This window comes from Electrona antarctica (genome assembly GCF_951216825.1).
Source record: "Electrona antarctica genome assembly, chromosome: 20".
Lineage (NCBI taxonomy): Eukaryota > Metazoa > Chordata > Actinopteri > Myctophiformes > Myctophidae > Electrona > Electrona antarctica.
In genome coordinates this window covers 6543220-6557305 of record NC_136801.1, presented here as the reverse complement: position 1 = coordinate 6557305, position 14086 = coordinate 6543220, and the positions used below count along the sequence as shown (strand labels likewise).

The following is a 14086-nucleotide window of genomic DNA, read 5'->3' as shown; positions in this document are numbered from 1 at the left end:
TATTTTTGAAAAATCGTGAAAATATTTATTTAAAAAAACTGGAGGATTTAGAAGGATTTAAAAAAAAATTGAGGTCAGGCCTAAATGGGTCAAATGATAAGGGACAATATCGGTGGCACCCAACTGTACACTTCCAGAGTTAAATTAGCTGTGTAGTCGTGGCTCCATGGTCTCTTTCCTTATAATAGGCTGTGCTTGACAGACAGAGGACCCGCAGACATGGTGCACACTGTCATGTGTCCTTTGCCATTCTTTCTTTCCCATATAGGTGATAACATCACAATGCTTACCACTGCAGACTGGTTGTTAGGCTCTAACTCACAGTCCGCTGCAGGTTTGTCTTCTACCGGTGATACAATGAAAGGACAATACTTGGTGTTGGTTTCAACTGCAGGACTCAAAGAAAGAGAAAGAGAGAGATCACAAAAGTAAATGCACTGCTTTGGTTTTTCCTTGGTGTATGAGATTTGAATGTTCACAAATTCAATTTGTAAAAAAAAAAAAAAAAATCTCCCAGACACAAAATTGATCTGATCTGATCTGAGAGAGAAGAAGACGAAGTTGCTTCAACTATTGTTCCTTTCATTCAGAGACTTGTTGGCATTTAATTGCTGTGTTATTATTTTTGAAAGCATGGTTTGACATTGGATTGACTTGAGTCCACTGCTGCTGATGAGTAGTTAGCCTGTGGGACATATTATACCATACAGTACTGTGCATAATTTGTTTTACCTTTTTTCGTTGAATGTCCCCATGCCGTTGTTCCCTTAAATACAGTGTTTATTGTGTGCCTTGTGTGACCTGAGTGAGTGACAGTTTGTGCATGCACTGTCACTATAATTTCTTTCACCGTTGTGTTGTTCCACAAAAAAAAAACACGCTCCCCGTCAACATATGTTTCCGCGCAGAAAGAGCATAGCGGAAACATGTAAAACATGACAGCAAATGGCTTCTTCAACCATGAGGGATTCCACTGAGCATGACTCCCTTGCCCACATAGTGAATTTGCTTTGCCAAAAAAAAGAAAGAAAGAAAAAAAAAAAAAAAAAAGAGAGAGAAAAAAATCCCCCCAGCCTGCCTGAAGTGAAATGGATTGATTTCAAAGATTCCTGAGCTGTCAGATAGCTGTGAAATTGTCTGTGCAGAGCTGTCGCTGTAGCTGTTTAAGGGAGCCAAGGTCAAACAGCGTTCGCTACACTCTTAAAAAGATTTTATACACCATACATTGTCTTGACATTTCAATCGTGCTTGCACGTCCATACGGGATCTTTTATTTTCCTTATTTCTTTTTTAACCAATGATTCTGACTATGTATGTTTGCTTATTTCTCCCATATGCTACATTTTAAACACTGGGTAAGCCATTAAGTAATTGTTAAATAATACATCCATTAAATATAAATCCAAAGTTGAATTGATTGTACTAATTTAATTTAATGTTTGGCTAAATGTGCTATATGAAGACTATAAAGTTTGGCTTATATTGCTGTTGTAGAATTGTTCAAATAATGTGCATGAATCAGCTTTACTATGAGAAATGATACCATCTCAGTCATTGTTGAGTAAGTCTTAGTTTAATCTTATTCTGTATTCCTTGCCAAATGATGCATTTTTGTTTACAGTTGCATGGCCTTTATACAACCAATGCATATAAGTGATATTTAAGAATGAAATCCATTTGGCCAATAGTCTTGGATGGAAGATTGTAGTGAAGAGGGTTGTTTGACTCCTCCCTCCTGCCATTGTTTTTATTCTTACCTTGAAGTAACTTTAACTGTATTTTCAAAACAGTCTTGTTTCTATAGTGAGTGTGAGAGTCAGCCTGTATAGTTTGGAGTAGTTTGACTTCTTCTGTTCGTTGCAGTCTGTGATTGGGTGCCTGTGGTGACAGTGTGACTTCTTTGTTTGCAGTTAAATCAGAGCCAATGAGCAGCAGCGATATCACCACCTCTGTAGCGGACGCCTCCCTAGACAGCTTCTCAGGAACAGGTGAGGGGGTTAGAGTGTGTGTGTGTGTGTGTGTGTGTGTGTGTGTGTGTGTGTGTGTGTGTGTGTGTGTGTGTGTGTGTGTGTGTGTGTGTGTGTGTGTGTGTGTGTGTGTGTGTGTGTGTGTGTGTGTGTGTGTGTGTGTGTGTGTGTGTGTGTGTGTGTGTCGCTGCTTCTCACACACAGCAGCAGAACTGATTTGTGAGAGATGAGTCCAGAGATGTGTGACCGATAAGCTGGCCCCCAGGAATTGTCCCTGCAACTAAAACACCTAGGGCTCCATTTTCGTCACCGCTAAACCCCTTATCCCTAAACTTCTTTGCCTCTTTTTACTATTTTGCAAAACATTTTTGAATAGTTAAAATGGCCAGTCTACAAGCTCACAATGTGTCAATGTAGATTGGCTAGTTGATAGTAAAATAGTAAAAAGAGGCAAAGAAGTTTAGGGATAAGGGGTTTAGCGGTGACGAAAATGGAGCCCCTATAGTGTGCGTGCGTGCGTGTGTGCGTGTGTGTGTGTGTGTGTGTGTGTGTGTGTGTACTGTATTTGTTTAAAAGTGAGTATTTAACGAATAGACACTTTACCTATGTCAGCATACTTAATGTGCTGAGCTTGCTTGCTTGCGTGTGTGTGTGTGTGCGTACGTGCGTGCGTGCGTGCGTGCGTATGTGCGTGCGTGCGTGCACACTGAATTATGACCTGTCCTGCACTGTGCCTGTCTGTCGGTGGAGTGACATGGTGTCTCTGTGGCCATAGTTCTCTCCATGGGCTGTTACTCTATCGCTCTATCAAATGCACGCACGCACACACACACACACACACACACACACACACACACACACACACACACACACACACACACACACACACACACACACACACACACACACACACACACACTAAGGGGAATTGTTATATAGGCTAATACCCAGACCTAAAAAGATTTTTTTCATGTCTTTATATGTCCAAATTTGATTGCACATAGATTTATTTTTGTCTGCGTCAACTACCTGTAGCACTATCTATAGTGTTTCTATGAACACATGATTATCAGCTCCGCATCCATCACACCACTGTCCCTGAAACAACTGCACATGGCTTTAGCTTGCCGCTAATTTTTCCCCATTTCCGCGACTGTTTAACCAAACACTTGATACCTTGACGCTAGAAGCACATAAATCACGGCTCCGACTTTTGTCTTTTGACAATATTAATGAAATGTAGTAATCGTACACCCCCTTATCCTCCGCGGGGAAACCCAAAGCTCCGCTCAGAAAGAGCCCAGGTTTCTTCCAGAGGACAGGTGCTGCTGATGTGGGAAACGTGTTTCAATATTAATAATGTGTGTGAGGACTTACAGCGTACAGTTACATACAGTTGCTACTCCCCCGCAACCCGAATCCCTTATTTTACATGTCACAACCAATTACACAAATGCCTCAGAACTGGTGCTACTCAGCTGTATTTAGCAATGGTAGCGAGCGTGACACGCTTTTTAACTGTATTTTACATTCAACAGGAAGCTTAATTGTGCCAAAAGGAGGCGTCAAAAATATGCCATTTCGTCAAAAATATTGAATAACATTAAGGTAGATCATTGGAATTTCAGTTGTATCGCACCGTTTCACAATGAATCTTCCATAGTTTAGAAATGTGAATAACTGGCATAGCATTTAGAAAGTTTTGTTTAACCATCTTCTCAAATGATTTGGTTCTACAAAGCCTTTATTTATTTTATTCTTTTGAGCGGTGCAGCCGCTCCAATGCACAGCCTTGTGTGTATGTCTCTCTGTCTGTCCGTTTGAGCACGGAATGTGCTCATATGATTGGACATCATGTTGTTGACATCATCATTGTGATAAAAGGCACCGATCACTTCACACGACAGGGATTTTTGACTAAGGCCTGATGTATACTCAGTTGCTTACATCGTAAATAGCTGATCTACGAGATCACAAGTTACAACTCGCCACACGACGACACGTGGTGAGCTTGTGTATTGGCTATTTTAGCAACACGATGTGCAACCTAGAATAAATCAGCCACAAGTAGGCTATAACTGAAATAACAAACAGCAATAACTGGGGGGGGGGGGGGGGGGGGGGGGACACAACGTGTGTGTGTGCAACGTGATTCTTACTACGGCTTCAAAACAAGCAAAATTGAGTGTGATTCATACAATTTACAATTTACAATTTACAATTTAGGCATTTAGCAGACGCTCTTAATCCAGAGCGACTTACAATAAGCAAGAACAAAAAGCATGGGAATACATCACATATGTAAAAAGCATTTATCGCGAAACATGCGTAAGCTAAGAACGTGACTAGAACATATCTATATAATGACACTATACATATAAACTATAACTAGAACATATCTATATATTGACACTATACATATAAACTACACATATATGCTATACTATGCTGTACATATATACTATGAAGTGCTATGACTACTATACACTATATACTATGAAGTGCTATGACTACATACAATGCACTTATTGTGCTGTCTACATGACATGCTATAAGTCTGTTTCAAATGCTATATAAGTCTAAGAAGTGCTGTCTAAGGGGGGTAGGGTAAGTGCTATGGGCCATGATGGAGTCTGAAAAGGTGGGTTTTCAGACTACGGCGGAAGATCGGGAGTGATGCTGCAGTTCTGATTGCAACGGGAAGTGCATTCCACAGTTTTGGGGCCAGAAGGGAGAAGAGTTTGGGACGTGTGGAGCGTTGTCCCGGCGTTTTTAGTGAGGGTACTTCCAGCTTCCCTGCGTTGGCTGATCTGAGTGCGCGGGAGGGTTTGTAGGGTTCAATCATGCTGGCAAGATATGGGGGAGCCATACCTTTGGTTGCTTTAAAAGCCAACATCAGAGTTTTGTATTCTGTGCGGGCAGCGACCGGGAGCCAGTGCAGGGAGCGGAGCAGGGGGGAGACATGTGAGAATTTTGGCTGGTTGAAGACCAAGCGAGCTGCGGCATTTTGGATCAGTTGGAGAGGCTTCAGTGCACATGCCGGTAAGCCAGTAAGGAGAGAGTTACAATAGTCAAGTTTTGACAGGACTGTTGTCTGGATTAGGAGCTGGGATGATTCCTGGGTGAGGAACGGTCTAATTCGTCGTATGTTATAGAGTGTGAACCTACAGGATCGAGTGACAGCTGTGATGTGAGTTTTGAACGAGAGCTGACTGTCCAGGACAACACCAAGGTTCCTGGCTGTTGGGACAGACGTTACCAGGGCGTTGTCTACGGAAATAGTTAGCTCCCGCATCGGGCAGGACTTAGCTGGGAAGAAGAGAAGCTTCATAATTATGCTTAGAGGGGGATTTCCCCACATTTTAACAGGGCTGCTGTGGAACCACACAGACGGATAGCATGTTTAATTCAGGAGTGATTATGCAGTAGCACTCGTTACCTGCAATCAGTGATGTCACTTCCAATGTGCTGCGGTTGTGGGTTTAAAGCCCCTATAGGCAGCCATGCAGAGCCACAGGCCCCAGCCTGATTCAGACCATCCTGTGTGTGTTTACACCACTGGTCGCCATGGCAGCCCCACAAGTATCTCACAGTCAGAATACGCGGGTCAGCAGAAAAATCTGACATTCTTACCTGATTATTTTACTTCATTATTGCTCTCCGGTTTTCAACCTTAACCCAGTTAGGCCGAAATAAAAAAAACGTTCGCTCTAAAAGACTATATATATTCAAAGATTTGTGCCGCATTTTTACGATTTTTAAAAAATAGCAGACCTACATGTTCATAGCGCGCCACTCGGTGGCGCGCTATGAGCTTGTAGATCTGCTATTTTTCAATAGCTAAAGTATAACATAATGCTTAGTTAAAACACCAAAAGGGGTTCCCGCCCAAAATGGGTTAAATGAGGTTACTGAAATAAATAGTGTAATGCAATGTAATTACTGGCTTCCTTGGAATCCAGAAGTTCTGTTGGCAAAAGATAATATTTACCTTATTTCTTAATGTTTAAATATGTGCTTGCCTCTTTTTCTTTTTAACTCTCCTCAGCTATTGGAACCAGTGGCTTCAGCCCAAGACAAACTCACCAGTTCTCTCCGCAGATTTACCCTTCCAAGTAAGACTTCTTTTAGTTTTCTTTTAAAAATAAGCAGCATCCAAACTTCATTTGGAACTTTAATTAGATCCTTCTGCTAGATTGACTTTTTTCCGCATGGCTTTGTTTGCCTGGATGTCTGCAGTTTGTGCACTCCCAAATCTGTTGTAATTATTATCTTGCAAAAATTTCCTTTGCAATTTATTATTCTTTCGCCATGTATATCTGCCACGTGATGCTATCTCCCTTACAGCTTTGGCTCAGTATTTAAGATTAAGTAGCACGATCACAAAGAATTTGTCAGTGAGCAAAAGTTTGTGTTATGGTTTTTGGGGTAAAATACAGTCCTCTCTGTCTTCCTGCTTCCCTCTCTCACTTTTCCCCTTTTGTTTCTTTTCTCAAATAGCAGAACATATCCACATATTCTTCCTACCCCTTCATCCCAAAATATGGCTGCGTATGGGCAGACGCAGTACACCACAGGAATGCAGCAGGCCGCAGCCTATGCTAGCTACCCCCAGCCTGGCCAGCCCTACGGCATCCCAGCCTATGGTAAGATCTCACTGACTGACATCGACATCCAGTCCTTGCTGACAAGCTGAAAGATGTCCTTTAACTTTCCTCATGGCTGGATCCTCTTTGTGCTGTGGTACAATGACATGTATCTAAGTCACTAAGTCAATAATATTTGTTCCCCATGGCAGATATCAGGACAAATCTTAGCTTAGTACCAAGATTTTTCTCATAATAAAGAAAAGACCACGGGGCGATGCTGAGTCATTGTTTAGTGCCTGCACGTGGTCCTCTAATGCCACACAACAATCCGCTTATTAAGCTGTTCCGACAGATCTGAAAGATTACCGATATAAATTTCAAAACAAAAACTGGTTTCCTGCTGGCATGGCAAGAGCGAAACAACAGAGAACATAGAGCGAAACAACAGAGAACATACTAGCCAACGGTGGGCTTTATTTGTCCAAAGTCTTTGGTAGTGCTTTGACCTGAAAAAGCCTTTCCAATAATGTAGAGGAATGTATGCTGTTTGTTTTGAGTGGTGGCAAACTGTTAAACCTGCCGTAACATAGACATTTACCTTGGGACTGATTCAATCTAACGCTTTGTCAGTTTAACTAACAAAACACTAGCAAGTGTAACCTTTTTATTATATTTGCAACGTCTCACTGATGGCCTATCTTAAATAATAATACTTTCCTAATACTTTTTTTTTCAACTCTGGTTCTCTGGGACCACTAGTACAGCTAGTTTTCTATCTTACCATTAATTGCAATCGCCCGGAGTTCCAGGCATAACCACTCACTGATTATATATCTAGAGCGACAAGGGCACCAGGTGAATTCATTCATTCAAACCTTTATTTATTCTCCAAAAAGACATTGAGGCCACCCTCATTTGCAGTGTTGTCGATTTCAAAGCAATGAACAAAAACAGAACAGAACAGCAACATTTCCTCATCGCGTGATGTAGCACGCATGTTTAAAAACAGTTGCAGACACTTTTAAACACATTTAAATTGACCGTATGGTTGGGGCACTAAAACAAAAGGCCGTTTACCCCAACTCTGTGTTTACATTTGGGACCTTTAGTGTGAGCCAGTGACTGGAGCGTGTCCTCTATGTTACAGGATTCCAATCCAGCAGAGCTTTAACGGTAAATTTCCATCAATTGCTTTAAAAATAAACCAATGTAATTAACTATCTGGGTAGAATGGAAAACCCAGCAGAACCAGTGGTCCCTGAGGACCGGAGTGGAGAACCACTGTACGGGCCATACCCGGTTTGACTGCCAAGTACTAGTTGTCCCACAGCAGACAACTGCTTTGCAGTGAGATTGAACCCTAATGCAATCTAATATTTCTAAACGACTGATAATAGCGATTATCAGTGATCATCCATTCTGTGATAACACACACACACACACACAAGCAGACGGCTCTGTGCCCGTTTTGCTGTGTCCGGTGAAACTGAACCCTGTGTGTTGACTGTTGCTTGTGCATCAAACCTAGATCTGGTGTCACTAACTGATTTAGGTCCATTGTGGGCAGGCATAAAGACGGAGGGGGGTCTGAGTCAGGCCCAGTCCCCGGGACAGACGGGCTTCCTTAGCTACAGCTCCCAATTCACCACACCACAGACGGGACAAGCACCCTACAGCTACCAGATGCAAGGTGAGGACGTTGTGATGAATCACCTACAGTACTCCCCAAACTCTGGTACTTTCTTAATAATCGCAAATTCTTCAAACTCAACTTATATCTACTTATTCCACCCTCTGTCTTTCTACCTCCCCCCAATAATATGACCCATTTTGACCTGAGATCAGATTCTAAAAATGTCTTCTACATCCTGACAGTTTTCTGAAAAAGCTATGTTTCTGTGTCAGTTGTTCTTCGATTTTTCAAAAATAGCAGATCTACAAGCTTGTAGCGCGCCACTCGGTGGCTTGTAGATCTGCTATTTTTCAATAGCTAAAGCATAACATAATGCTAACACCAAAAGGGGTGTCTGTACGTCCTGAATCCCTCCTCCTCCCACTTCCACCCCGACTTTTCTACTTCGCCAATAGCCAACTTCTCTACTTCCTCAATCCCCATCTCATGTACTTCTTCCAACCCAACATATCTGCTACCTCACCAATTCCTCTACTTCCTCAATCAACTACAATTCCCCAGCGTTTCTAGTACTTTGCCTCTACTATTTCTTCTCTCAGATAGTACAACTGGATACCTCTTGGGAATAGGCTAGTTGTTGAATGTTATTAGTCTCCCTTATGCATGGCTTTCGTCATGAAAATGTAACAAATACATAAACTGGATGGGAATCTAGAAGGACAGGTAGAATGGGTGCTCTTGTCTACAAGACCTGTTTCTCTTGTCCTCACTCTTTCTGACAAACCAACTGTATCTCTCCCCTTTGATCCTCAATATCTATTATCCCAAAGTACAAAGGTCTTCTTTTACCGTTGTTTTACTAATGCTGCTTAATGTACACATTTTTGCATTTCTCTGTACAGCAAAAACATTTCTCCCCGTTTCCTCTCCCCTCCGGTCAAGCGTACCAAGCTACTTTTATTTATTCTCTTTAAAGGAGATTTTGAGAGAAAGGCTCTCTGTCCTTGATTTAACGATTCGGCGGCATGCGTGAGGCCCTCGCCATATCCCAGGCAGATGGCTGTGTCCGGGCAGTCGTTATGAGCTGCCTCCCCGACTGCTCCCTCTCCTCTTAAAACGAATCAACACAGATGGAAAAATGGCAGGCACTTAAGAGGCACCAGCCATGCCTACCCTCCCCTCCCCGCCATAGCCTTTTGTTTTTTCTCTCCCTGTGATCGTATTTGTATTTGTTTAAGAGCTGAGACCGTGGAGATTTATGGCCTTGAAGTCGATAAATACAAGTTGTCGCTCTCTCTCTCTCTCTCTCTCTCTCTCTCTCTCTCTCTCTCTCTCTCTCTGTCTCTATCTCTGTCTCTATCTCTGTCTGTATCTCTCTCTATCTCTCTCTCTCTCACACACACATGCACACACACACGCGCACACACGCTCATGCACACACACACACACAGCCCTTTACCTTGGCAGCACCTGTGCCAGAGTAAAGCTAGCCCGCTTTTTCTTGTTGCTTGCTTCTCGCCTGTCTGAACGTGTGACCGTAGGAACATCTCCACATGTTGCTGAAAAGCCTCCAGAGCATCTTACAATAAATAACACTCGCCCAGCAACAGATGTGGCACAGGGAAGCCTCTTTTCCACGCCTCTTAACCAAATACAGTCGGCCGCAGCCAGAGATCTGCAGCGCTCTCCACAGCCTGCTGCATGGTAGCTGAGAGGCACGCACACACACACACACACACACACACACACACACACACACACACACACACACACACACACACACACACACACACATAAAGAGAGAGATGGGGTCAGAGAAAAGAGAGACAGAGAGCATGCAAGGCAGAATGTACAAGCTGCTTGCCTGGCCTCAGTGGTTTAACTCACGATGACAGTGTTATGTGCCCATTCATCTTCTGAGTATTATGCTCTCTCTCTGTCTCCCTCTCTCTCTCTCCTTCTCACTCTCGCTCCCTCTCCCCGTCCCTCTTTCCTGCTGCTATCTCTAGCTATCGGATGCCCCACACAGCGTTAAGTGCGTTAGTAATTGACAGCCATGTTACATGACAGATTGACCACTATTGTGGCCCTTGTGTTCTCTAACTCCGGCTCTGGCCCTTGGCCACAGCATTATCATTACTCTGTATTGATCTGCCTGGGAGAGGGGCTGTAGGCCCTGGGTGTCCTGAGTCTGACCATATACCCAGGGTCTATATGTGATACACCCCACCCCACCCCACCGCCCACCCCTGTGTCCCTGCCACCAGCCTGTGGCCAGCTGTCAAGGGAAAGGACGATTACATTAATGTTTTTCTGCGCTTGGCTTTCATGTCTGATGCCATGGAGCTTTGTGTGGGTGCTAAAGTTGCGATACCAAACTGCACGGAGAACAAAGGCGTGCCTGTGCCCTCTGATGTTACGGACCCTCATCATGGTTTATTGAGCGCATCCTTTTGGATTGTTTCTGCATGGCGCGTTGTGTCACGCGTTGTGTGAAAATAGCCGACCTACAAGCTCACAACGTGTCACATTATCATCATGCGTTGTGAGCATGTAGATCTGCTATTTTTAGCTATTTTTTCCTCTTAATTTGGGAAAGTTTTTAGCTATAAGGACAAGCCCAAAACAGGGATGCCTAGTTGAAAGTAGTTAAAGAGACAGAGAAGCTATGCCGACGGTAGGACCAAGCAGATGTTAATTAGGTGAATAATTGGGTTCTCGGCAGTCTCTCAGTGGCAGTATGAGTGGAAGGAGTCAAGGCCCCGGTTTGCCTTTTAAAAGGAGAGCCCCATCTGGACTTGATAGCCTATTCCCAAGTGGGGCATACAAACTTCTGCTACAAATATTGTGCACTGATGATAGACTTAGCCCGTGGCGAGAGGACTGATCAAGCAGAGCAAATGGACTCCCAATTGCAGGGCCAGAAGGCAGGATGGAAGGGAGGGAGGGAGGGAGGGAAGAAGTGAGGGATGGTGTCTAGTCTTGAGTGAGTGAGCTAACTGGAGCAGGACAGGGGGAGGGAGAGAGAGAGAAAACATGCCCCCCGGGGAAGCGCAAGGGCCCCCCATTTCCCCCGCCACCACTACCACCGCAACCACTACTACCCCCCCCTCCCCTCCCCATTCTCACTGGGCTTGCAGGGGTCCCCTTGGCTTTTATGTGGTCCTTGTTCTCCACAGAGTAACCCCCTAACCCCACGAGTGAGAGCTTTTATGACTTTTTGAACTGTGCATTAGGCTAATTTGTTGTCGTTCAAAGCCTTTCTTTTCCACCCATGGATTCTCTTTTATTCTCCGTCTCGTTGTTTTGTTTTGTTGGGACTTTCACTGGATGTGTAACTTTCTGTGGAGAAAACAGACGTTCCTCTGTCTCGCTCTTTATGTCTCTCTCTCTGTTGGAAAAGCCCTTAAAATGTCAAACAAAATGACAGACATGTCAGATGAAAAGTGTTAGAGAGACTTGGAAAAAGAAAAGAAGGTGGAGAGTAATCTTCCGTTTACAACATGTGATCGCTGGAAGAGGGGACAAGCTAGACAAATAAATTATCTGTCTTGGTAATCTGGAGGTCTTTTATTTCCCTAAAGATTTGAAGTACATTGTACATTGTACATCAAATAGCAACATAGCTGATCTACAAGCTCAAAACACGCTGGAATGCGTTTTGAGATTGTGGATTGCAAATTTTCACAACATTTTTGCCTATTTTTGAAGTCCTCGACTGGCTGAAGCACCGTCCCGTCGGCAGTGGCAACGGTTTGTTAGATAGGAAATTGTGGAGGGCAGCGATCCAGGAATCCCGTGTTGGTGTTGGCTAGACCTCACTCTCGCAGTAACTAACTTTGCCTCTCTTTCTTTCTTTCTTTCTGTCTTTCTTTCTTTCTTTCCTTCCTTCTCCCCTGCTATCCGCACCTCTCTACCTCCCTTGGCCTCCCTACCTACTCCCCCTCCACAGTCCACACGCACACATACACACCTCCCCATTCTAAAAAGCTGCTTCACGTTTGTCACGGTGTGGGAGGGCTCTCCTTATGGGGCCAATGACCAGAGGATGAAAAGAACTCCTCTATGTTTGTCTCTGGGAACAAAGGTGTAATTACGCCCCCATTTAGGAACAGTAAATTAATCTGACCCCCTTTCGGTTTCACTGAGCGCTACGGGACATATAATGCTACGGCTGTGGGAGAAAGTGGTCGTGGCGATGCAGGGAAGCGGCGGTTTGGAGAGATCCTAGCAGCAATAGCTGTCTTTAATCCATACTAGGTGGGAACCCCTTTTGGTGTTTGAAGCATTATGTTATGCTTTAGCTGTTGGAAAATAGCAGATCTACAAGCTCATAGCGCGGCACCGAGTGCCGCGCTATGAACTTGTAGGTCTGCTATTTTTTTTAAATCGTGAAAATGTGGCGCAAATCTTTGAATATATATATTCTTTCAGAGCGAACGTTTTTAACTCAAAACTGCGTCTGGAGGGTCCATGGAACTACATATTTTCAGATGGGGGTCGGCGGCCAATTTCATATAATTCTGGGGGTCCTTGACATGAAATAGTTTGAGAACCACTGACATAGAAACAGGGTTTTTCAGAAAACTCGTGATTCAGAAGACATTTGTAGAATCGTTCCCAGGTCAGAATGGGTTAATGTCCCCTGTGGATGCACAGAGAAATTATCTTTGAATGGGAGAGTTTAAGGGTCATATTTGTAAAGCTTACAGGAGCTAGCCCTTGAGGGATTGGTCAGAGGATGTCGCTGTAATAGACATACTGTAATAGATATACTGTATATGTATTCCTATGCACATCTTTGTGTGTGTGTGTGTGTCTGTAGTAGCACGGAATGTGATGATTTGATTGGCTGAGCACGGAATGTGATGGTGTATGATGATAAGAGCGCCCCTCACTTCACACGAGTGTGATTTTCTTTATTAAGTAAGACCAGCTTTGACATGCTAATCCTCTCCCAGAATGGAGTAAGAGCAAAATGGCTGCAGTGTGAATATTGTTACTAGGTTACCACAGTGGCACGTATTGTCATGCAGGCCAGTGAGAACTTGATAGGTGTTTGTAAGCATGCAAGCACGGACATACTGCACGCACGCACGCACGGACATACTGCACGCACGCACGCACGCACGCACGCACGCACGCACGCACGCACGCACGCACGCGCGCGCGCACGCACACACGCAACCCACATTTATTTTCTATGATCCTTCTATGAGCCCATGTCTTCCTCTCCCTGTTGGCCTGCTGTCTGCCTGTGAGTTCCCCCTACTGCGGTTCACCCAGCCTGACATGAGAGTGCAGGTGGAGGGGCTGCTGAAGAGAGAGAGAGGGGTCAGTCGTATCCCGGGGCCCGTGACTCCCCCCCCACCCCCCCCCCCACCCCACCCCACACTCATGTCATGTATATTATTAAGCCATTAGATGCTATCAGCCCCCCTGAATGATTTCATTCCCTTCGAGGTGCTTCTTTTGAACGCGGGGAGAAAAGGAGAAGCATACATATTCATGGGGGCTGCCTGGGATGACTATGCACCGCCCCACCACCCACCACCACCACCACCACCACCCAAAAAGAACTACAAACCCCCTACCCCACACCACCTCAGCTCTCCCGCCCTCCGCCCCCCTACCCCACACCACCTCAGCCCGCCCGCCCTCCGCCCCGCCACTCCTTCCACCCTTCAGTGATTCACACACAACAGCCTCTTGTCTTCCTCCACACTGTGAGGGCTCGGACCGCTTGGAGAGCCCCCACCCCACTCTCCTCTTCATTCATCAGTGCAGATTCAATCACTGATAACGTAGGAAGAGTAGGAAGATAGGGCTATACTGTTGAAGGCTCTGTCCCCCCCCCCACCCCACCCCCCTTCTCTGTTCGCCACCCCCCAAATAGT

The 14086-nt window shown here is 44.6% G+C and overlaps 1 protein-coding gene across 1 annotated transcript in view; it reads left to right on the top strand.

The window, feature by feature from the left end:
• The window catches only part of eya1 (EYA transcriptional coactivator and phosphatase 1), a 75948-nt gene that overhangs the window by 48122 nt on the left and 13740 nt on the right, over nt 1-14086 (top strand). The window contains exons 5-9 of the mRNA XM_079489298.1: nt 269-334; nt 1911-1988; nt 6016-6082; nt 6468-6613; nt 8124-8246. Of these exons, the coding sequence (XP_079345424.1) occupies nt 269-334; nt 1911-1988; nt 6016-6082; nt 6468-6613; nt 8124-8246 (480 nt within the window). The remainder of the gene's footprint in view (nt 1-268; nt 335-1910; nt 1989-6015; nt 6083-6467; nt 6614-8123; nt 8247-14086) is intronic.